Source organism: Diorhabda sublineata, chromosome 9, assembly GCF_026230105.1.
Source record: "Diorhabda sublineata isolate icDioSubl1.1 chromosome 9, icDioSubl1.1, whole genome shotgun sequence".
Classification (NCBI taxonomy): Eukaryota; Metazoa; Arthropoda; class Insecta; order Coleoptera; family Chrysomelidae; genus Diorhabda; species Diorhabda sublineata.
The window spans coordinates 9,975,504-10,000,238 of record NC_079482.1 but is presented as its reverse complement, the minus strand read 5'-3'; the positions used below and the strand labels follow the sequence as shown (position 1 = coordinate 10,000,238).

Below are 24,735 nucleotides of genomic sequence, written 5' to 3'. Positions count from 1 at the left end.
GGAGTCTGCTAATGTTAATGGTAAGCTAAAGGCCTCAATTCTATCTTAAAAACCTTTCTCCTTAACGTTCGCATGAACAATGGAAAACGATTACATCAGTCACTTGATTTCCACCAAAAGCATAATATAATATGTATCAATAATGTCCAATAAAAAAATCCTTTTTGAAGGCAAGATAGCAATATGATAGTGGCAGGTATCGCAGGTGGATCGAGTATACCGAGTGTGACCGCAGACAAGTGCTAAACGATTTCATTAGTTGTCGTGATTAAAAACTTTTACTTTCGTTTAACGAGTATCATCTGTTTACGGAAGAAATATGGGTAGTGTTTTGTTTATTAGAATTTCAGTTTTTCAGTTTTTAAATTAATGATTCTATCGATAAACTCGGTATTTTTTGTTTTAGGGTTAGATTTCATTGAAGGACAAGGAGAGGATTTTGAAAGAGCTTTAGAGCATACTGGTAAGTTTGTTATCATTTTTCCCTAGCCTCAAAAACAACTATATTTAAAATGAACTTTATATTATATATTATTATCATATTTATATCTAATATTATGAGTTTCAATGTGATCAGGATTAAAAATTAAGACTTTAAGTGTCGTGAAAATAGGTTATTTGAAATTTGATTAGGTATGATGATTTCTCGTATGACAGAACTGATTCGTGATAATTGGGAACGAAAATATTACTAGTTGATCATATTTTACGTTTTTCTATAATGGCTAAAGAAATTGGAAAAAAAATTATTGAATTGAATCTGTATATATACAAAATTATTATAGAGTTTATAAATAAAAAGGTTTTAAATGAAATTATACTGTTTTTTACACAATAAGAACAAAAGAGGACTGAGTGTGAAATATGCAAAGCTATTTTCATGTATGAAGTGCGGTACTAAGGTAAAAAATTATTTTTTTCTTCAGGCTTATGATAATATCTATATTATTTTCGGCAAAAGAGAATAAGCTTTTTCTCCAACCATCAAAAAATGTTGACATTTTTGTACTATTTTCAGGTGCAAAAGCCATTAATTCCCTTACCGTACAAAAATTTGCTCATTGCTTAGCAACACTTTTAATCCTAGGACTAAAAGTACTATTAAACTACTACAAAAATTATATGATTAGTACGTCTACTGACGTCTACTTGACAATCAATATTTACCAGTTTACCAATGCTCTATGCCCTATATGATTGTTGTTTTGTGAATGTTTTCATCTCCTAAATAAAACGGTTGAGTAAAATGGTCCTATTCAGATGAATAAGATCTATTTAAATAAAGTTGAAACGTGTTTCTAAATATTTTGAGTACCATTCAGCTTCCGAAAATTGTTTTGTAAACGGTTATTTTTTGTTAATAAAACTAGTACAGTTTGGAGGGGCCAACTCGTTCGTGTTTTTCTTCAAATAATAATTATCATATAGAATTAATAATGAATAAAAATGGTTAAATATACACTTTATATATTTTTCCCCGAACACAATTCAACTTATATTGATTAATTCTTCTTATTTCAACTAACAGCAGACGGAACCATTTTTTCCAGTACTGGTAGCGGCATTTCTTCCTTTTTCTTGTACATATTACATTTTCAAACCCAATTAAAAAAGATTTCGAAAATTACACCAAAAGATAACATCTGGATTATATCAATATTCTACTCGTAACCAAATATTGTTTCCAAGTTTTTATTCAAGCATTTACAATATTGACATGGTTACTGATTTTTTCTACCAAAACCTTTTCTTGTGAAATGTAATTGTGATATTTTAACAATGACCTTGTGAAATCTATTCAGGCTACGATTAGGATTCCATTTTATAATTGTTCTATCAATGTTTAAACAGTTGGCTATTGTTTAGCTAACTGGGTGAAAGGATCTAACCTGGATGCGTGTAAGTTCAGTAGATATATATTATTTCTCTATAGAGAAAGTTATATATTCGACAAAAAAAAAAAAAAATTAAAATCCCTGCCTAACAGGAAACGGTAAAAACATGGAGAGTGTAAGCCAATGTTTTCGTGAGGATCCGAATCTTTATGCACCCATACAAAATGCAATAATAGCAAGAATGTAAACCAGGAAATTAACATCCAACAACGTTATACCTTGTTTACAGGTGAAGGTCATTCTCATAAGTAAAGTGTCGCCGCTAGAGTGGAACCAAGGCATGGGATGTATGGGTTTGTTCGAGGATTCAAAACGACATCTAGTTTGAGTAAATTCATGTGACAAAGTTAGCTAGTTTTTTCATGACAAAACTACTCTTTTGTTATAACCAAAACCCACTCGACAAGTAGATGTGGCTCATGAATACCGAATTTGCCTGCAGAGGCTCAGAAATTCAATTTATCAGGACTCATTCCTCTGCAGAGATGCAAGTATGTGGAATAAGCTACTAAGCCATGTCTTTATCGAACAGTTCAGCCTACAGAAGTTAAATATTATTATCCACAGGTATCTCCCTTTGACAGGCATCAGACTATTTGACTGTAATAGGATCCAACCTCTTGTGCTTGCTTTTTACACAAAATAAGTTGAGAAAGCAGTTTTATTAGAACGGGGAACTTCACAAGCGTCCAATTTTTTTTGATAAAAGTACGTGAAATTTTGCCTGACTAAGTGATCTTCAAGGAAGACTATATAAACTTCCGTCCAGGCAGTTCTGAGCTATTAGCAATAGCTATAAATTTTTAATAGCAGGATTTTCTCAAATTTGACAATAAATATTTGCTACGAAATGGCAGCAATCGCGGAGTAAACATGGCGAGCCGTAATTTCAAATTATACCTTTCAAATAAATGAAATTTCATGAAATATGTCGTCAAATATTTCACTTTGACATCTAATAAATAACTGTTATTGTATCGAGTCACAAACCAGCAACTTTCTTAAGAGACATCCTCAATTATTCTCATCTGTAATAAATTCCTTCGCATATCGTTATTAAATTTTTTAACTCACTTCATACCCGTATATGACTATTTTGGTGGTTTCTATAGTTTTATTGGAATACGTTTTAGCAACTTGATCATGAATATAAATATTGATAATTCTCATTATGTACTCAATTCTAATAAAAACCTACCATATAACAACATCCTGACTACATAAAATTTTGTTTTTATTGCGTAGCGCCTTTCCTGATTCCGTTTATCGGGAAATTTGTTTCTATATTCGGAGCTAATTTTGTAGACAACCACCGTCTATTTTGGGATGTCCTTGATCATAAAAAAGAGTATACAATATTGTGAATTATAATAGGTACATCTTTGTAGTTATCATTTGGTTACAAAAACTTCCAGAGTGTAATTTGAGAAAAAATCGTTTAATCGGGATATTATCAAGTATTAAAACACTTCAGTGATCTTTTTGTCGAATATAACAAACTTTTATTGGTTATCACAATAGTACAGATCGACCAATATAGCTTTGCCTCTGGGATGCGCAAACGATAAACAGAGAGGGTTAGTGTGCGACAAAGACCGACTTCGCCCTTTCACAGGGAAGTACCGGAGAAGAATTTTAGTCAAAACAAATTTGGTATTAGTTGACGATAACGATAAAACAGTAGAGAATAGGAATCATAACATCTTTATTCATTCGCAAGTAGAATATAATTAAAGGAATTAAACATAATATGATAATCACTAAAAGTATTTATTGTAGATGGATTAATAGTCACAACACATAGTGATATCCTTTCTACCTTATTGAATGTTCTATATTGTAATCCTAGTCAAATTTCATTTAAATAAAAATTGAGGTTTAAAACATATCGAATTGCTTGAATAGTACATTATGTTACTAGGAGTAGAAGGCTATCATTATTGTTGAGTCCAAATTCTGGGCGAAACATATAATGGGTCACTACTCCGAGTGACATACTATTTTTTCTTCAAGCGTAAAAATAATACATTGAATACCGAAAAATTCTTTTATCTCCAAATTTACTCAATAACGAGAATATTTTTCTTTGTATGAGCGTTAATATCTATATGTCAAATTTATCTAAAAATTTGACAGGTGGCGTCAGAAATATGGCTAAAGTCAACAATAGAATCAAAATAGGGAAAGTCTGAAAAGTGATTGCCGCCAAACCGCTATCTTCTAGTTATTTGATTAACACTGTTCTCCATCATAAACATCTATTAAAATATCTGAAATCATTTTAATTCATTTTTTTGTTTTGAATGATAAAATTCTGTCTGTTATTGATAATATAATGCAGTATTAATAACTGAATATGACAAACCTTCCCGAATTTCAAAACTCTAACTGTAAACAAAATTAAATTAGTTTATGATTGATTACTAATGTCTATCATATTACAAATGATGCATGTTATAAATGCCAATATTACCATTGATTTTTGGCATGCTAGTTTTCAGGTCAAGAGAATATTATGTGTGTCTCTCACTTTTACATAACACGATAAGGAAGTTGATTATCATGTTGACATTAACAATTGAAATTTGTCAAAACTGGAGTAAGCTACCTTACACAAAGTGATTAAAAGTCAATTTATGTAATATGTAAATGAAATATTTTTGATAATGTTATTAACAACATTATCAACTGCAACTATTCTGCTAGTAGTCAAAAATAAAAATTATACGAATTGTATAGTATGTCAAAATAGAGAATGGGTCCCAAACAAACAGTCCACCCCGACAGTTTGTAATATTTATTAAATTTTCAGAAAATCCTGTAATATATTCAGTATATATATATATATATATATATATATATATATATATATTTGTTTTGTTCTAAGATACTCCAATTCAGACCGCATTTACACTAAAAAAGTCTTAATTAATTTGAAATGTAACCTCCACCCACAACTCTTTATTCATTTACAAGGCTATTTTATATATATATATATATATATATATATATATATATATATATATATATATATATATATATATATATAATTTTCCGAACCAGAGATACCTTCTTCAAAATGTGTATCTTTAGAATACTGATAGCGACTTCTACGACTTCTTAATAGTTTGATTGATATATTCCAATTTTAGGGAAAAAGTTTTGAAACGAATTCACAATCAGCACATTTATCAAAAACTCGAAAAATAAAAAATGTTTTCACATCTACATTTTTTTTTTATTTCAATGTAGTCAATTATAATCTAATCCATTTGTTGTATGTATGAATGTAGATATTGGAGTATCATATAGACTGCGACCTAAATGATCTATTGTGTCCCCCTTTCTTGCTATCTTGCTGAGATACTGGGAATCTAGTGTTTAGAGCTGATCTGTTCATCCCAATCCTTTTAGAAAGTCAAGAATGTGGGATGGCTGTAGCTGTCAGAGATCTTCATCTTCTATTTCATACGCTCCCAATTGTAATGCTCTGGAGTAGTAATTCGCACTTCGGGAGAATGTGAATAAAGTTTTCGTCCTCTGTGAACAAAATCTAAATACCAATTATTTGCAAAGTCCATCGTCTACAGGTGTCTACTGAGGCGATAGTCCCCCGATAGACTTCTGTTAGTATTTTCTTACATAGGTTAATACATTCAGCATATCTTTTGTAGTTATAGTTTCCCAGGGAAGTCTTTGCCTCTCTCAGCCCCTGAATCCATTTATTCATACTATATTCAATTTTTTCCCTATATATTCAGAAAAGTGAAATTTTCAAAGGATATGAAAAAAATCTCATTCCATTTTATTCAAAAATATGTCATTTATAACAATTCAAAATCAAAAGTATTGCAATGTGAGTATTCAAGAGTTGAAATCGATATGATGCATATCTTTGTCAAATGTTAGAGGTGTTCCTTTTAATTTCTTGTATCGTTTTTGTTCCTGTGTTCTATTTCGTTACTCCCTTATCTCAGTTTACCAATGACCGCACCGTGAAACAAAAATAGTTCTTCTTCAGCCCAGGTGGTTTCTTCTTAATTTGACACATATAGAAAATATATGAATCACGTAGTATATACATATATAGTATTTAGACAAATGTTCGTAACACAGTTCTTCTTGAATCAATTTTGTTTTAATAATTGAATTGTTACCGAACTAGTTAGAAGCGGCCGCGACATCGCGGCTCCTCCTCCTCGGAATATATCGAAGTTGAATATATTTGGAATATGAATTATATATTTCCCTCTATATATGAATATATATATTTATTATATATATATATATATATATATATATATATATAATAAATAATAAATATAACTACATAGACTGATACCCTAAATAGCATGATAACTCTCATAGTTTCGAATTTATTCAATTTTCTCAGGGATGACAACAATATTCCGGAAATTTCTCAGTTTTGTGGCTAAATTTTTGAAAATATGGGTTCGTCTAAAAGTAGGGAGAAAATGATCAAATATCGCCGCCGGAGATTCCAGAAAAAGTATTATTTTTTAGATTGGAAATATCGTTTTTACGAAAATTCAATTTTCATGGATTTTCACGGATTTTCTCATTGTTATAATTTTTTTTCCGAAAACTGACAACTTTTATCGAATCCCTATATCATTCAACACCCATGTACAAAATTTGGTTGAAATCGGAGCCAAAAGATTTTTTCTCCATTTTCATTCCTGTGGAATGTCGAATTCCGTTGCAAAAGCTCAAATTCAAAGCTCTATAACTCGCCTTGTATAATCAAGGGAGAGAAGGTATATTTTTTCTATGATAGCACCTATGGTCTTCTTCCGATTTTTTCTCATTACCACGTTTCAGCTGCTGATCTGTAGATAATATGAATTTTTAAGTGGATTTTTTTAAGAAAAAAATTTGTCTCAAATTTCACCCTGTATAATACGCGTATGTTGGAGAATGTGGAATTGCAATGGAATTGAGGACAGACATTGAAGTTTTCTTAATCGATTGATACCATAAATAGCATGATAACTCTCATAGTTTCGAATTTATTCAATTTTATACTCAGGGATGACAACAATATTCCGGAAATTTCTCGGTTTTGTGCCAAATTTTTGAAAATATGGGTTCGTCTAAAAGTATGGGGAAAAAGATCAAATATCATATATTCGTCAACGGAGATTTCAGAAAAAGTATTATTTTTTAGATTGGAAATATCTTTTTTACGAAAATTCAATTTTCATGAATTTTCACGGATTTTCCCCTCGTCAAATTTTTTTGCGGAAACTGACAATTCTTGTCGAATCCCTATATCATTTAACCCCCATGTACGAAATTTGGTTGAAATCGGAGCCAAAAGATTAAGAAAAAAAGTACAATGATTAATCGACTCATTATTTTCAGTTCAATGTATTTATTATTACTATTATACTAAATTCGAATTTCAAATTTTTTTCAATGGTAAAATAAGAAGAATATATTTTTTTCAAACAATATCATTGTTGTGCTTTCGGATTCTGTATATTTTTATATCATTATACCATAGACGTGGGATATAATTTTTCAAGGGATATAATTTACAAAAAATTTAGAATTTTAATTCGAATAAAATTCAAATATTGTGGATCGTGTGATGGAAAAAATGAAACATGACGTATTTCTATACGAGGATACCAATTTTTGAGCCATTTTGTCAAAGTTGTGAAGTTGAAAAGAGAAAAAAAATATTTTCTGAAATTTCTTCAAGTAAAGTATGAGGAAAAAAATTTTTTTCCAAAATTGATGAGAAAGTAGAAAGTCTTATCACGCGTGTACTCTATATTCGGAATTTCGTGCCAATCGGCAGTAGTTTACTATTTTTTAAACGACAAAAACCCTAATTTTCGGTGTTTTTATTTTTTTTATCCATGTTATTGGATTTTAACGGTAAAACTAATAACACCATCGGCTTTCTCATCCCCGAAAACCCCTTATCTCAAATTTTCAGCCATATCGCAGACCAAAATTTAACAACCCCTCCTTAGCCGGTCCTGATGAAATTTTCGAAGTCAATTTTAACCCCTTAAATCTAGTTTCGGAAAATTTTTATGATCGGAACCGTTCTTCTGGCCAAATTTTAACCCTCCTCACAAATTTTCATCCAAATCGGAGCACCTTGAAAATTTGCCCTTTAGAGCCGGTCCTTGTACTAGTTAACGCGCAACATGAGCTGGGTTTTTGAAGGGGAAGGAGACGTCGTAGAAAAAAAAATAAAAAAACCGTTGTATAGAAAATCAAAAATAATGAAGATTGAGGTAGCTTCGAACCCCCCGAAAAAATCTTGAGGGGCGTAGGGGGGCGGACCCCCTTTCAAAAATTTTTGGCTACTCACCTGGTTATACTTTATGATGGAGGGTCTGAATTGTTTCGACAAAAATGTCATGCCCCTCTCAAGCGAAGCTTGCCCCCCTCTCAATATCAAAAATAAAAAACATAACTTTCTTAATATGTGAAAAACGAAAAATATGCAAGGGACAAAAAAAATTGGAAAAATAAAATTACGTACATAGGCATATAAATATCACCCTTAACTCACGAGATTATCCTCGAAATTTCGAGATTACGAATCAGAAAAATTACGAAAACTTTTCGAGACCATTTTGTATATGACCAAAAAAATTCTATGTTTCTCCTCTATCGATTGATATATATATATAACTTCACCCATCAGTGCCAATAAATGACGTCACAAGTGACGCTGAATTTTGAGGTTAGAATTTTTTTCCCACCATGGTAGCTATATGCAGCATACTCTCATGCCTAAAAACACCATTTCGAGCCTTCCGGTGCTATTGAGAGCAACTCCTGGGAGGGTGGTGGGGGGTGTGGCAAAAATATTTCGAGCCTATTCCAATTATAGGCGCTCAAAATCCGGAAGATCCTGCGAAAATCGCATCTCCAGGTTCAATATTTAGCGATTCCTGGCACCCTCACAAAGTGGGGGGAATTCGGTAATAATTTATACCAATGACTAGGGTATGTCAAGGCGCTTCCCGCTGGTATATTTAAATGTCAACATTCCAGAAAAACCAAATTTTCAAATCCACTTCGGAATTTTTTCCCACGAATTTTCCCCTCTGGATCCCCCAAAATTTTGATCGTGGGATTATGGATATTCTTTTGTCCCCAAAACGTACTTCCCATTTTTTCGCTATCGTGTAACGTAAAAAAGTTGCACACCCCCAATCGAGGTTTTCCGAAAATTCCGACTTTTGGCTCCACCTAGACCCCCCAAAAAAGGGGCCAATTTCAAAAATTCGAATATTTTTGGATTGAGAAAAATCAGGTCTATTTTTCATTATTTACTTTAACCTATAGATATATTGATTGTCGCATGTTCAATACGAGGATGATCTCAGAAGTACCTGGTGGAACAAAGAAAACATAAAAATTTTGGGAAAAAATATATTGAATAAATATATTTATTTTTCAACGTAATCTTCTTTGAGCTCCATACACTTTTCCCATGTCCAATTCCCTTTTCATAAAAGAAATCGTCAAGCTCCTCAAAATAGTCATTAACTGCGTACATCACTTCTTCATTGTTGGAAAATCTTTGACCACCGAGCCATTTTTTCAGGTTTGGGATCAGGAAAGAATACGAGGGGACTAAATCTGGAGAATATGGTGCATGAGGTAGCAATTCAAATTTTAAATCATTAATTTTTGACAAAGCAATAACGTGTGAGCTAGAGCATTGTCTTCATGAAAGAACACTTTCTTCTTAGCCAAATGCGGCCGTTTTTGCATGATTTCTTCGCACAAACGTTGGAAAAAACTTACCGTTGATGGTTTTTCCTTTTTTAAGATTTTTTAAGAGTCAATGGAAATTACCCCATGCGCGTCTTAAAAAACCGACGCCAATACCTTACCTACATATGGAACGGTCATAGCATACTTGGAGCCGGTTCTCCCCTTTCAGTCCATTGTTCTTTAGTTTGTGGTGTGTAGTGATGGACTTATGTTTCATCCATGGTCATGGAACGGCCAAAAAATTTAACTTTATCAATCACTCGATGGAAACACTTCACGACGCTGCTTTTGTTTTTTTGTGAGCAAATACGACACTCATCTTCCGCACAGCTTTCTCATATCCAAATATTCAGTTAATATGCGATCGCACTTTCTGAATGCCTACTACGTCTGCTAGCTCGCGCACTTTCTGTCGACGATCATCCAGTACATCTATTTGTGAATTTTATTTTCTGGAGTCGTCACCTCATTTGGTTATGACCTAGTTCACTTTTATATTGGTTGTGCTGAGGCCTTTCAATAAAAGTATTGCATCACAAAATGATGCTCAATTTTTTCCATGATTACAAATTAACTGAAAACGTTCATTATTAATGGCTGCCAAACAAATAGTAAACAACGTGGTGTCTCCAAATTTTAGTATTTTTCAAGCAACTACTGTGTCTCTAGGTACTTTTGGGGCCATCCTTATATCAAAGCGATTTTTCTATTTTGTTGGTTTATTTGTTCATTAATATTATTATCATTATTATTTCTATTGTTTCAGGTTTTGGGAAATTTCACTACTTTTTATTGACAATATGTGGACTTATATATCTGAACACCGCTGTCGGTATAACAATAATATCTTTTGTTCTACCTTCAGCAACATGCGACTTTCAGATGTCATCTTCAGACAAAGGATGGCTTACTGCTGCCCCTATGCTTGGTAAGTTCTGAATTGACAATAGCGTTAGCCTCGACCTATTTGTATGCTTACTATCGCAATATACAACAAGCTATAGTTCAAATAGAAAAATATAGTCCATTCCAAAAGAATAATGCACTTAGTTTTGCAACTCAGTTTTCTGTCTTCAAGCAATATAGAGTAAACCATTCAAGTTATTGTATAGTCATTGCCTCTGTTATTTTTCTATTATTAGTATTGAATTAATGTACTCAAAAATTGGCAAATAGTTATTCGCACTATTTTGTAACTAATTAAATGCCATATTTTAACTTTCTGCTTCTATTTGTAACCTCGAACTTCCTAGCTGAAGATTAATACAGAAAAATTATTAATCCATCAACTTTTTAGCACTTTAGAGGTTACAATTCAAGAAAATTGTGTTAAATCTGGAGGAATAATGAAGAATTCACCTCTCTAAAAATAAAACTTTTCCCTAACAGGATCCTGCAAATTAATATAAATTGTTGAAAATGAAAAAAAAAAAAATTAGAATAATATATTGATTGATAACAGGATGAAATACATATGTAATAAGTTTATATTAAAAAAAACACAACAAAAACAAATGTTTTTTGTAGCCGTAACCTAACATCTGAAGAGCTGAATAAAAATAGAATAAAATAGACTGGAATACGAATAGAAACATCTTGTGTTTGAATGAGTAGATCATACAGATCTAGGTGAAAAGGAGCTTATGCTACAACACAATACATAAAAATTGTAGCTACATTTTAAATTATCACCAGATAGAAATCTTTTCGATTCAATTCGTTCGTTTCCGCAAATTAATGGAAACTGAAGAGAATTTGTTTTAATGCATTTCTCAAAAAAATTATTTAAAAAATACCAAATAATAAACTACACATAAACAGCAAAAATAAAAATATATATTGAAAAAAGATTATACTATATTATCAGGAATTTATTTGAACTATTGAATTATTGTTCTGTTTAGAAAATAGTAGCGGATATAAAGATATTAAAAAAATTTCAAATTGAAGTGGGAAAATGTCTGATCAATTTCTTTCGGGATTTATAGAATATTCATTTTCCATCTATTTTCAACCACTAATCCTTTTTCTATAAACTATGGAATTTTCTATAATTGTTTACTTTTTATTTTCCATAAAATTTCGTAAAACTTGACCATTGTTGGTATTTGTAATTATACTCATTAATAGATTGTTATTTATAAAAATTACGGTTAATTCGGTGAAGAGATTTAGCTGAAACCATTTATTTAATTACACCTTTAATTTCTCCTCATTTTTGTCAGGCAATTAAAATCGATTGTGATGATTGCAAGGAATTTCCTGGCAATCAAGGTAAGTGCCATCTCCAAAGCTTTTTCGGAAATGAAACTTATATTGATGCTCTCATTTGACAATTATAAAGACTTGAAAAATATAGAGGTATATGGATACAAAGTTTCACTAAAATTATAATGGAACAAGTTTAAACTTTTGACATAGTTTACGACAACTGATTGTGAAGTAATACAATATATTTGTTATCAAATACTTTTTTCTGTAGTATTAAGCTTCTTAATATTTTAATATTATCAAACATAAATATTGCGGTTCTTTAATAACATTGAATTCTGAATTGGATTGGTGTTTCCAAAAATTCTTGGTGAATTTATTACTAAAAAAATTCACATGATTGTGAAATTGTAGAAATTTATTGATAATTTCACAAACCATGAAAACATTTGAACAATAATATTCTAGGCTGTGGGGAAACTTATCAACAAAATTTTTTGTGTCACTGTTTTACTAAATTCAGTCACAAAGGTATTTGCTACAGGATGCGACACTAAATATCAGTTAATATATTATGAAGTGTTATTAAGAAACCAATCCAACCGCCCTACCTAGCCATATATTTGCTATAGCTGCATTTAACAAACGAAAAGAGGAATTGATGGAATATAATTTTATAATACTTTTTATCAACTATACTGCTTTGATAGGTTGATATCAATTGTTCAAACGATTGTGAAAATAAACTGTTATAATAGAAATCTTTAGGAGTTATTTTAAGTTGATGCTTTCTTATAGAGATGGCGCTTGATTTGTAGAAATAGTAGTTTAATGTTCTATGTACATAGTTTTGTTTTTGTAGTTGATTATTATTGAGAAAAGTAAGGTTAAGTTAATATATGGTTTTACCGGGTTTTTAGCACATGGTTGGTTTTATAAGATATAAGTGATAGATGATGTATATATATGAAGATGTAAATAAAATGTATATAAAGACCTAGATTGATTTTAATCAACATTGCTGTGTAACAAATAACAACATAAACGTATTTCACATATCAATGAACTTTTTGATTTGAAATCAAAAAGTTGGCAAAACGCTTTATTGTGTTTAAATAAATGCCTTCTAGAATGTAGGTTAAAAAGATATCAGGCAGTTCAAGTTTAATAATAGATGTTGATTTGATTTTGTTACTAAAAAATAATACTGAAAAAACTTTCATATTTAACCAAAATTGCGTTCTTTCTTTGGTGTTTACTCCATTGTCTTTTAATAGTAAATTTAAAGAGTGATGTCAGTTCTTGGCCATAATTGGCCATAATATTGGTTGATCCTTATGAGACATACTTCATGCAATTATAACTTTATATCTTCAGACTCAAGTACTTTAGTTCTTCTAACTTTAACTTCTTCAGTTAAACATGCCACTATCTAGACCTCCGAGACTATAACGTGGGTCATCGTACGTCATAAAAAGTATATCCCAGATGAATACTGCAACAGTGTGAATCGGAAGGTAAGTGGATTATTCAACTGGAGTTGAGTTGTTTATCGAGGTAAAAAATGTCTTAAAAGTATTGAAACTTTTATTTTCGATGAGTAATAGGAAACTTTGTGTTAGTTTGGATAATTTACTCTACATTGTCTAATAAAATTTTTTTTAGTTTTCAATTCTTCATCACTTTATATTGGTGTAGGTCTTCTCTTGAGTTCATTGAACTATATGGCTACATCATATCCTCGAATTTTTATCAGTTTCCATTTATGGTAGCCAACCTTTTAATATTGTTGATGATATAGTTCGCAATAAGTAACAATTATCCACTATCTAATGCTCTTTTCGTCAATATGTTTAATTCCAATGCGCAAGGATCAGTAAACGAATTGTTCAGTTTTATTTCTGCAACGTTATATTGAAATTTCAGCGTAGTACCGTTATATTTTATTTCCAGGAATGGTAATTGGCTCATATTTTTGGGGATGCCTGGCTGACACGAAAGGTAGAAAAACCGTATTGATTGGTGCACTTCTGATGGATGGTATATGCGGATTGCTGTCCAGTATTTCACAAGTGTACTGGTTGTTTATGTTATTCAGATTTTTTAACGGATTTGCGTAAGAATCATTTTTTGGTTAACATTAAAAGTTATTATATCATTAAATTTGTTTTCACAAACACACATACTCGTATATGTCTGTAATGAAATAAGTAGACATATCCAATTGCTGTTCTTTCTTAATTTAATTTTACTTCTAATGGGTTTTCACCTTAAACAAGAGATTTTTTCAAATAATAATTTTCTCCGACAAGTTGACCAATCTTTCTCATTTTGTTTCCTTTCAAAAAAATATTTATCAGAATCAATACAATAGGTAGTTGCTTGTATGACTATTCCATAATCTGAATAAAATCTCTTTACGCTGATCAATTTTTTAAGATTTGAAAACTAGAATTATTTACTTGGTGTGGATAAGAGAGCAATAAGAGGATAAGAGAGCAATTTGTATCCTAATTTATCAATTGCTCGTATTTTCTTTAGATTTAGTGCTACTGATAACATCTGCTTTTTCTAATTATTTTGGGATCAGTGCAATCAAAAGTAGTAGCCTTGATGAAAATTCTAGTATAAGCTGGTTCAATTGATTGTTTGCATCTTCAAAAATATATATTTATCGAAAATTAAGAAAGTTCATAGTAGAGAGCCTTAAAGTGCTTTTCTAGTATGAGTATTTAATCAAAATCAAAACAATCTATTCTATCGTAATGAATATCATTTCTAAACAATTAACATTTGAAGATAAGATCTCTCAAATGTCAGAAAATCATTGTTGTTTATCTCTTCCAGCAAATAGATTCAAAGGATCTTATATGTTCACAATTTTTATAAACTTCACAGAACCTTTTATTGTATTTTGTACGTTTCTAGTATAATAACTATTATAATTATTGAAATTAATAAAGAAAAAGATTCTGAATATAGTAAAGCTAAATCGTTCCAAATCAATTAAATGATGAAATTTTTTGATATAGTAAGCAGTAGCCACATAATCTCATCTTAAAACTTATTCTTTACGGAGCATATGATTTTTATTATAGAATAACTGGAGCTATGGGAATATGTTTCCCTTATTTGGGAGAGTTTCAGCCGAACAAATATCGCGAAACAATTTTATGTTGGATGGAATTGTTTTGGACTTTGGGAGTAATTGCTTTGCCAGGTACGTACATATATATCGCTTTGATTCTGTGTAAATAACAGTTCTTCATGGAAACTAGAGCTCAGCTTTAATTATATTTTTCATTTGTTGAATAACAAATAATTATTCATAAAATTAAATATACTTGATGACTTCAATATTTGTTTGCCCAAATAATAATAATATTTGTTGATAGTAATCCAGGCCGAATAATTACTTTAAGCCCCAAATGAACTCACGAAATGTTGAAGTGAAAATAGAGAAAATTTGTAGATTTATTTTTGTTAGATAATGACTATTTAATGTGAGATATACTTTCGTTTCGGGATGGGAATGATTTTATTCGCATGCTTGTGTGTGCTTACTGTCTGTCGCGTGTGAAATTAAGAATGGAATGAAAAAATGGGTCGCTAAAACGAAGTATTGTTAGGGAAGATATAATACATTCGGAATAAGGTACAACAGCATTCTTCTCTGAAGGTAGGCATTTGTATTATGACCGATTTCATCAGTTTCAAGAGAAATCGTAGACGAGTAGACAAATGGAGTATGATAAATGCATTTTACTTTATAGCTATAGAGGAATCATCGATGAAGGCAAGGAGATTTCCTGCAAACTAATGATAAACTGTTGCTAGTAGCCAAAGAAGAAGATAGAGCTTCGACGTCTATTATTCCAGGGGATGTGGAGGGTGCCTTTAGATATAGCGTTGCCAGATTCCATAGTACTATATTCGATTATTGACCGGAGAATGTTTTGTACGTAGTAGGTTGAAGTAGGGTAGATTGGTTCATTCTTCCAAAATGTCGAATAATTTTATGAGTTTGACTCGTTTTCGTACTTTGTGTGACATAGTGTTCAGATCAGCACTGCATTGAGGCTGTGATTAAATCGAATTCCCAAGTGAACAACCCCTCTTTATATCTTGAGGCGTTCTCCCCAAAGCCACAGGTGGATATTGTATAATTTTATTTGGCGATTGATGATTATTGAGCGATAATCGAGAGGTGAAAGGGATGAGTGCGGTATTGTTCTCATAAAATTCGATAGGGGTATCATGACACTGGAGTGTCGTTAATATCTTGAAATATGTCTAAGGTGATAATGTAATATCTTTGAGATGTAATTAAAACTATCATAAAGTGTAGAAATCTCTTTGCTTAAACAGCTATATAATTGACTATTCGCAAGCTTCATGAAGAAAAGAAAACCTCGTAACAGTTGATTTACAACTAGTGATATATTTTTCTTAAAATTTCCACTAATCAACATAAAAACATCCAATTTACATAGAATTGAATCTTCATACAGATTCGACCTTTATTGCCTAATGCCTTGAGATAAAAGCTATGTCTATAGATATGAAACCGAAAGACAGCTCTTAAATCAAAGTCAAGTATAAAGAACATGATCTATTTTTTTTGTTTGTATGAGCGTTTTGCGATCAAAATTCGTTTCAAGAACAATTGTAACTTTCGAATTCATAAACTTTAACGCGCGGAAGGAAAAAACTGAAAATAAACCTATGGCACAACTCTCTTCTCAGTCTCGAGTTTTTGGCAGTCTCAAAATTCACCATTGAACACCATATATTACTAGCCTACTTTTCTTTTAGAAAATGAAAAATATACCGAAAGGAAAACAATCTAGCCCCATTACTCTCATTATTATGATTATTACTATCATTATAAAATAACTGCATTTCTAGCCAAGTGCAGTACATTAGAGGACATTGATACAAATTTTTAAATAACTGTTTCACTCTTATGTTTTGAGTAGGATGTAGAGTAGAACTGGGTGAATACTAGTCAATTAAGTTTTTTGCTTTGGTAGTAGCAGAATTTCATGATAAAAAAAGTATTTGAAAAATTTAGTATCACTGGCATCGTATCGATTTCTTCAATTTTTTAGTATTCTTTCTATATTCAATTTTCGTTATGAATTATGTATAAGTGATTATTGATATATGATATTTTCAAACTATCATTTTAGGTATAGCGTGGATAATAATTCCATTGGAGTTCGAATATATAACTGAAACATTTAGGTTTAGAAGCTGGAATCTCTTTGTAGCGGCATGCGCTATTCCAAGTATTCTCATTGGGCTATGGCTTCTCTTTTTTCCGGAAAGTCCCAAGTTCCTTCTTGAATGTGGAGAAGCAGACGAAGCTCTTGACGTATTACGAGACATGTATGCAAGTAATACAGGTGACAACGGTTCGAATTTTCCTGTAAGTGAATTTTAATCGGTTAAGAAATTCATAATTAGAGTTATATTTTTCTGATATATCTTTTTAGGTGGTGAGCTTAAGAGAAAAAGTACGTACGATGAGTGTAATTTCTCAACAATCCACCAGAAGTATTCGTAGCTTGAGGATAAGGAAACCTAAAGAGTTAAAACTTTTATTAGGAGAGATATGGGAACAAACTAAAGCTCTATGCAAGCCTCCTCATCTTCGATATACGGTTATAACATGTCTTATTCAATTCGGTTTAACAACGAGGTGAGAAATATTAATAGTTTTCTAGTACTTATTCTGCAGAATTGATAAAATACTATTAGTGACGATATACTCATATTCCAAATTGAATCTCGTATAATAATGCATAGTAGAATTGTGGGCGGCCAAGGACCATTAAGCACATAAGTCTTCTGATAGGCCCGTCCTGTCCTACTCAAAATGATCAAGGTCGATGTCTTCTGATAAGCTGATCAATCTCTTTCCCGTCTTTTTAAGTGGAACAGTTGTTTGGTAAAACACACAGAAAGCCCATCTAAATGTGCCTTACTTTGTCTTTCTAGTTTGCTTATTCCATTTATTTTTAATCAAACTTTTATATCAGTGTTTTGTGATTTTACAGTTTGTTAGTGAATAATATAACTAAGAGATTATTTTTTTTATGCCGCGGTATGATTACAAACAATTTCTGCCAAAATTTTGGACCGTCATTGGTTATTTGTTTTCTTTATTATGTTTTTGTGAAGTTCTCCTCTTAACCTTGCAGTTATGTTTATCATTAAAAAGTGCAACTCATTAAGGCAAAGTTGGAAAATGGTTCAATTGATTTCGACCACAATGTTCACATCAGATTAACAGTTTCATAATTTTGTCTGATATTATGTTAAATTTGTGACTAGCAAAATTTGGATAACATTAAGTTAATAAATGTGGAACCTACTTTTGAACATTATTTATAAATTTCTTTCTCCAAATCGTTCGTATCAAATTAGCAATTGAGTACATCAATTTATTAACAAATTTTAAGCTACAAGTTTGAATATTTTTTTCTTAAAGATACTCTTTCAAAATTATTATTATTATTATATAACTGATGCATTTTTAAATAAGAGCTCAAGTGATATTAGTATTTAACTTTACCAATATGTTTTTCAAGTTTTATTTCGAATACAAGTGATACTTTTTCTTCTAGTTATTATACTTTGATTATCTGGTTCCCAGAACTTTTCTACAGATTTGAAGAATTTGAAAGTTTACATCCAAATGAAGCTGCCTCAGTATGTGAAGTATCCTCAGTAGTGATAAAGACAAATACTTCTCTAACAATTGAAAATGAATTTTGTGGAGAACCAATTGCCGATTCCGTATTCTTACACACTTTGATTATCGGCCTGGCCTGTATTCCCACAAGCTTTTGGCTGCCTTTGTGTGTGCATCGACTTGGAGCTAAATTTTTCTTGGGTAAGAAGTTAGTCATTATTTCAAATAAAACTTCCATTTATGGACTAATGTTTTTGTTATCAAGCAAAACTAATTATAAGGAACACTAAAGAGTGAATAAGTTTAATCGAACTTTTCTTTACAGTTTTCAGCTTAATAGTGGCTGGAGGTGTAACAATAGGTCTTTATTTTGTTAACTCAGCAATGTCTAATTTGGTGCTTTCCTGTATATTTGAAGCTTTAACTAGTTTAGGAATCAGTACCGTGTACTGTGTGATGGTGGACTTATTTCCAACAAATTTAAGGTAAGACAACATTTTTTAAAAAATCAAAGCGACTCATTGAAACTATCAGATTGTGTCTTTTGATTTACATCAAACTCATCTGCTATAAGTGATTGGGCGATAGTATAGTACAACAAAATACAACCGCTATAGCCTGCTAGGAATACAAGAAATGAAACTCATTATATAATCTTTTTCAAACATTTGTATTTGTTGATGACAAAAGTAGATAGTGAGTTGTTGTTAAGTGAAAAATGATGTTCCCAGTGAAACCTAGAATTTTTGACAAGCATGCGAATTTAATTTTTCACCCTGTTTAGCAAATTAACAAGAAAAGGGCGGATAATTAAACTTTGAAGATCGATATAAAAAAGTACGAGGATGATTTGCTATTGAATTATATAAAATATTGCTACTTAAACAAATCCTTTTTCAACTTGTCTATAATAATGAGATTGTAATAGACAAATAGATCTTATAAAAACTTTGCCTAAATTATGTTGTTAAATGATATTGCAGACGACTTTGACCGCCTTCGCCGCAATCGGTGTTTTTTAGAATGTAAATAAACAGAATGAAAGCAACCTTATTCAATGATGAAGTACATATACATAGTTTAAATGTTGGTGTTTCGTTCTATGGTAAAAGTCGCTTTGCTGCAGCAGAGCGATATCCAGAAGAATTTGCAAACCTAGTAGCTGATGGAGGATACAAACCTGAGCAAGTATTTAATGCAGACAAAAGTGCACTGGTTTGGAAGAGAATGCCAAACAAAACATTCATTTCTGAAAGCGAAAAGTCTGCTCCTGGATTTAAGGCAGCAAACGATAGAGTTACACTGCTGCTATGTTCAAATGCATCTGGAGATTGTGTCATTAAGCTACTGATGCTTTACAGATCGTTTAATCCTCGGCCTCAAAAAATCAAAACTAAGACAACCTGCCAGTGTTTTGGCGTGCTAATAAGAAAACATGGGTTACAAGCGCTATTTTTTGTAACTGGTTTCGGAATTGTTTTGTTTCTGAAGGTGAAACTTATTTAAAAACACAGAATTTAGACTTTAAAGCACTTCTACTTTTGGACAATGAACCAGGTCATCCTCTCGAACTTGAAACTATGCATTCAAATATAAAAGTGTCATTTTTACCTCCCAACACGACGGCTTTGCTTCAACCTATGGACCAAGGAATAATACAGGCCTTTAAGCTCTATTATATCAGAATAATATTGGAAAATATGGAATGTAATCCTGATATGAATGTTATGGAATGCTGGAAGAAATTTGACATTACAAAATGCATCGTAAACATAAAAGAATCATTGTTTCTATACGATATTTGCTCTTTTCCACTATAAATATTAATATATATGTATATCTGATGAAACTATTATCGTTAACTCTTTTTTTGTATCTAATTATGAATTAACAAGCGAGATTATAGGAATTATTAACACTGTAGTCACTTAATACAAGCTAGCAAATTAATTGTGCTCAGTTAATTTCTATATCTTTCGAGTAATTGATATCTAGTTTATAGTGGTAAATACTGAATATAACCTCTAAACTGTTTTGAACTTGTATATACAATAACAAAGATATTATGAATTTTGTTTCAATTTTAGTGCAGTCCAATTATCTATAATAAACCAGTGACGTAATTTCGTGATTTTATTTATCGTCACTGCCTAAGTGACTTATAGTGCAATATAATGAATAAAAAAATAAACAGTCCAGAAACTTTCCTTTGGTCAATATTTGAAGTGAATTTCTTATATTCACTACTTGTACCTTTGATACCTGTTGCAAAAAGGATTTAAAATTCATATAATTTTATGAAACATCTAGAAATCTAGCCATTTAACGCATTCTACAATTTTGTTGGCCAGCGACTATTTATGATAATGTTTCTTTGTTGTAGGGTTATGGCGGCAGCTTTATCGCTCACGTTTGGACGAGGTGGAGCATTGATAGGAAATCTAATTTTTGGATTCCTCATAGACTTAAATTGTGTTGTGCCTATCGTATTATTTGCATCGATGTTGTTAGGTAAGCAATTAGTATTTGTGATTAGTTCTTAACTTATGCAAACAATAATCGTCCCTAAAATACATTAGCATCAACCACAATTACTGAAATTAGTTAAATATCATTAAGAAATTTTATGATTCCATAATCATCACATTAGCATCAATAAATTTTATGAAATTAGAATCTTGTCGGTAAGAGATTAAAGAGATCAAATTTTAATTGTCTTGTTTTCTTTCTTATCAAACTTAGTCTCGCAGGTTTCAAAATTTGAAAATTGGAAAAAAAATCATAATAATTATTATTGTTGAAATATGTAACATGTCAATCGGCCCTTTACGTTTGTCGTCAAATAATTTTCCTATTCTCCTAATAATTGATTATTATGGTGCATTAGTCACTTTTTGTCTATGCAATTCCAGTATTTAAAAGAAATTATTCTATCAGCTTTCCAGCTTTTTTAAATTAATTAATTAATGCAATAATAATGAAATTAATCATCCAGAAAAATTTACTTTTCAATCCATAGCTTGCTTAATAAAAAAGTGGTTTCTAAATTATTTTATAATTTGAACGACCTTCTTAGGTAACCTAAGAAACTGGCATGTTACAAATTTTGAAAGCATGGAAATCTTCCTAAAGATGATCACGAAGATCAATATTGGGTTTATATTATTAATTCAATAATTTATCGTTTTCATATAGTTTCTCAATGGTTGTTCTTAACGTGACTATTTTTATCTTTCTTTCGATTTCATATCAAAATATATTATGACTACTTTGTAATGTTCACCTTACTAGTTCAAAAATTATTCCAATTTTTCAATATTCATTTAATTGGCACAGCACATGAAAAAGTGCTGATTCGAGGTCTTCACTTGCACTCCTCGGTCTTAGTCTTGCGAAACTCGAGCTGGTTTTGGTCTGAAAGTACAAAATCAAATGAGTTTCACTCATCTCTAAGCTTAGCTAATTTGAAAGTAGGAATTATTCACCATTGTTATTTATCTGTATTATTGTTCCATTGAAGCATAGAATAAAACTGCTCAACAAAAATTTGAACTTTTTTTGTCACACGATTACTTATATCAAATTATGAGGGTACTGTGGCCACCAAACAATAATATAATATAAAAAAATTGTCACACAAGGTTTATTTGTGACCTCAAGAATCTTTATAAAAGTACAAAAATCATTAACAATTAGATAAAATATTCCTTAATGTACAATAAATAGCCATAATTTTCGTGAATGTTCGACTTCTGGTAGGTCCTTTCAAGTCTCCAACAATAATCTGATAACATTCCTGAACTTTTTTCCCTTAATAACGGTTTTCTATTGAGGATATGTCCTGATGAAATGTTTTGCCTTGTTCGTCACTCACAGCCGTCAAATTATCGGGGGAGAAATTTAGTGACTTCAAAATCTCCACAAATTTTCCAAACGTGTTCAGGTGGTTTTTATAAGAAGGAACCTCATGTTCGCGTAAGTCTCTTTCATATCAGAACCATGAGCAGTCGTCACTGAAGAACATTTTTTTCCATTGAATCACAGCATTGCTTTTAAACTAGCTTTTGAGGAGTGAATGAACAATCGCCAGTGACTTGGATCATATTCAAAATTCAACACATTCATCGCTAAAGGAATGTTATTACAATAGACTAAATCATCTGCTTTAGAAAAGTAAGGTTTCATTTGATCGTCACGATGTCGGAAATAGGAAATTTTCTTCATACCTCCGTCGAAAGTACGTTCTTTCGCCCCTAGTAGCAGGGACGAAAGTTCAACATTTACTCCCTGTAGAAAGTACACGCACGTCCTCCATAACAGCAGGAGGAAAAAATTTCTCATGCGTAATTACACTCGTAGCTAGGGACTATTTATTCTGTTGCTATGACAAATTATCATTAGTATTGCTATCTCTAACCTTAATAAATAGTTATTAATGTCATAAAAAGTGAAATTAATAACGTACTTTCGACCAGCTATGAAGAAAAATCGTTTAAATTCTGCTCATCATAACGAGCAGGGCCGAAAATTTAACTTTCGGCCCTTGTAGTGTAATATACTATTTCGTACCAGTAGAAAGTGAATTCCAGTCGTTTAGTCTAGACCACAAAAGCTCAGCTTATTTTTTAGACAAATTTAAATCACGTACTAAATCTTTCAAATCATTTTGTGTCATTAAATGCGTTTTTTACCATATTGGGGAGTTTAAGAATAAATTCCGGACTAGAAACAGAATCCCGACTTTCTTATTGATTAAGAGACTTTCGTACAGGAAGTTTTGTTGGAATAACAATCACTTACATGATCTTCTCGTTCCGTCCAAATCATTGGTATACCAAAAGACAAATATCTAGATTCTTGTTAAGCACAACCTAATAGTCTCACAGTCTCAATACGTTACACAACATATACCAACAATCCACGATTTATCTTGGTAGCGCATAGGAAAACGAAAATGCTCTAAACAGTATTTTTCAATTAATGTCGTGAATTTTCGACGCTGAGGTGTAGAAGTTAATTCGCCACACACATAAAAAAACTGTCCAGGTTATTAGAACACTTTCGAGGCATATCGTAATACCTAAATCGTCGCCTAAATTAAGTTATATGTATATAATTAAGGTAAGAAAAGAATATATAGCTGTAACAAAAAAACTGGATGTAATTGAATCTGATAATAATTTTTTTTGAAAAACGGTACATCAAAAGTAAGAAAAATCATCACAATATTCGTGTGACAAAAACAGTTTTTACCAATGTAATTTATTGAAGTTCCTGCATTCATGTATTTTAGAGAGGCGTATATAACATAAAAATCTGCCTATATATCTAATAATTATGTAATGGACCCTATATTTTCATAAAAAATATTAGAAGTATCATATACTCATATAGTATCGTCTGGAGTTTCGAAGACGAGACTCTGAAAATTGGGACACTCGTACGCACCACTATGCATGGAAAACAAATAAAAATGATCTGTTGTATTTTTCAGTCAGTGGACTTCTATGTTTAATGTTACCTAGTACAGGAAAAGGATCTCTAGACTAGAAATTAGAACAAATTATGTGTGTGACGATTTGTGAAGATGTGATCGAAAAATTGCTTACAAAGGATTAAAAGTGATGCAGAATAAAGTGAAAACTGAAATAGTAAATAGATACAAATCTCGATATGAATTTGAAACATTTGAAAAATTTAAAATGAAACAGAGAAATCATTTAGATTGGATCTTAAATTGCGGCTTCTTGGCAAAAATTGATGAAGATTTTCTAATAACTCTACAATAAAGCTTTTAAATTATCTATTTTCTAGCCTTTTTATATACAATCTCTTCTATGTATCGATTATACTTTAACTAATGAAATGTAGAAACTTAATAGTTTGTAATGAACACTATAACAAGCGAATTTTTTTCGAAGGTATTGAAAAAAAATACTCTTTGATACTAATCTTGTGTTTATTTATAATAAATTGAATTTGAATTAGATTGTTCAATATTAATTATAATTTGAGGAATCTATTGTAAAAACTGGTCGAAGTGTATCTTTCTGATTCTGAAATATCCTTTTTTGAAATTTTTGTTATGATTTTTGGAATATCAGCGAATATAGCTGTACCTACATTCTGCAAAAATACGTTATTTTAGAATGTTAA

At 31.1% G+C, this 24,735-nt stretch overlaps 1 protein-coding gene across 1 annotated transcript; it reads left to right on the top strand.

The window, feature by feature from the left end:
- On the top strand, positions 1 to 24,403 carry LOC130448884 (synaptic vesicle glycoprotein 2B-like). The gene is made up of 11 exons (XM_056786454.1): positions 1 to 323; positions 407 to 463; positions 10,435 to 10,596; positions 13,833 to 13,995; positions 14,978 to 15,099; positions 17,072 to 17,310; positions 17,378 to 17,583; positions 18,512 to 18,780; positions 18,905 to 19,064; positions 20,963 to 21,090; positions 24,074 to 24,403. The coding sequence occupies exons 1-11, from the start codon at positions 320 to 322 to the stop codon at positions 24,127 to 24,129; spliced, it is 1,566 nt and encodes a 521-aa protein (XP_056642432.1). The 5' UTR covers positions 1 to 319; the 3' UTR covers positions 24,130 to 24,403.
- Positions 24,404 to 24,735: the final 332 nt, after the last annotated feature.

Excerpts from the sequence above, each read along its gene's own strand:
- LOC130448884 (XM_056786454.1), top strand. Across the intron at positions 13,996-14,977 it reads AGATTTTTTAACGGATTTGC|AATAACTGGAGCTATGGGAA; the intron begins GTAAGAATCATT and ends TTTTTATTATAG. Across the intron at positions 15,100-17,071 it reads GGGAGTAATTGCTTTGCCAG|GTATAGCGTGGATAATAATT; the intron begins GTACGTACATAT and ends CTATCATTTTAG.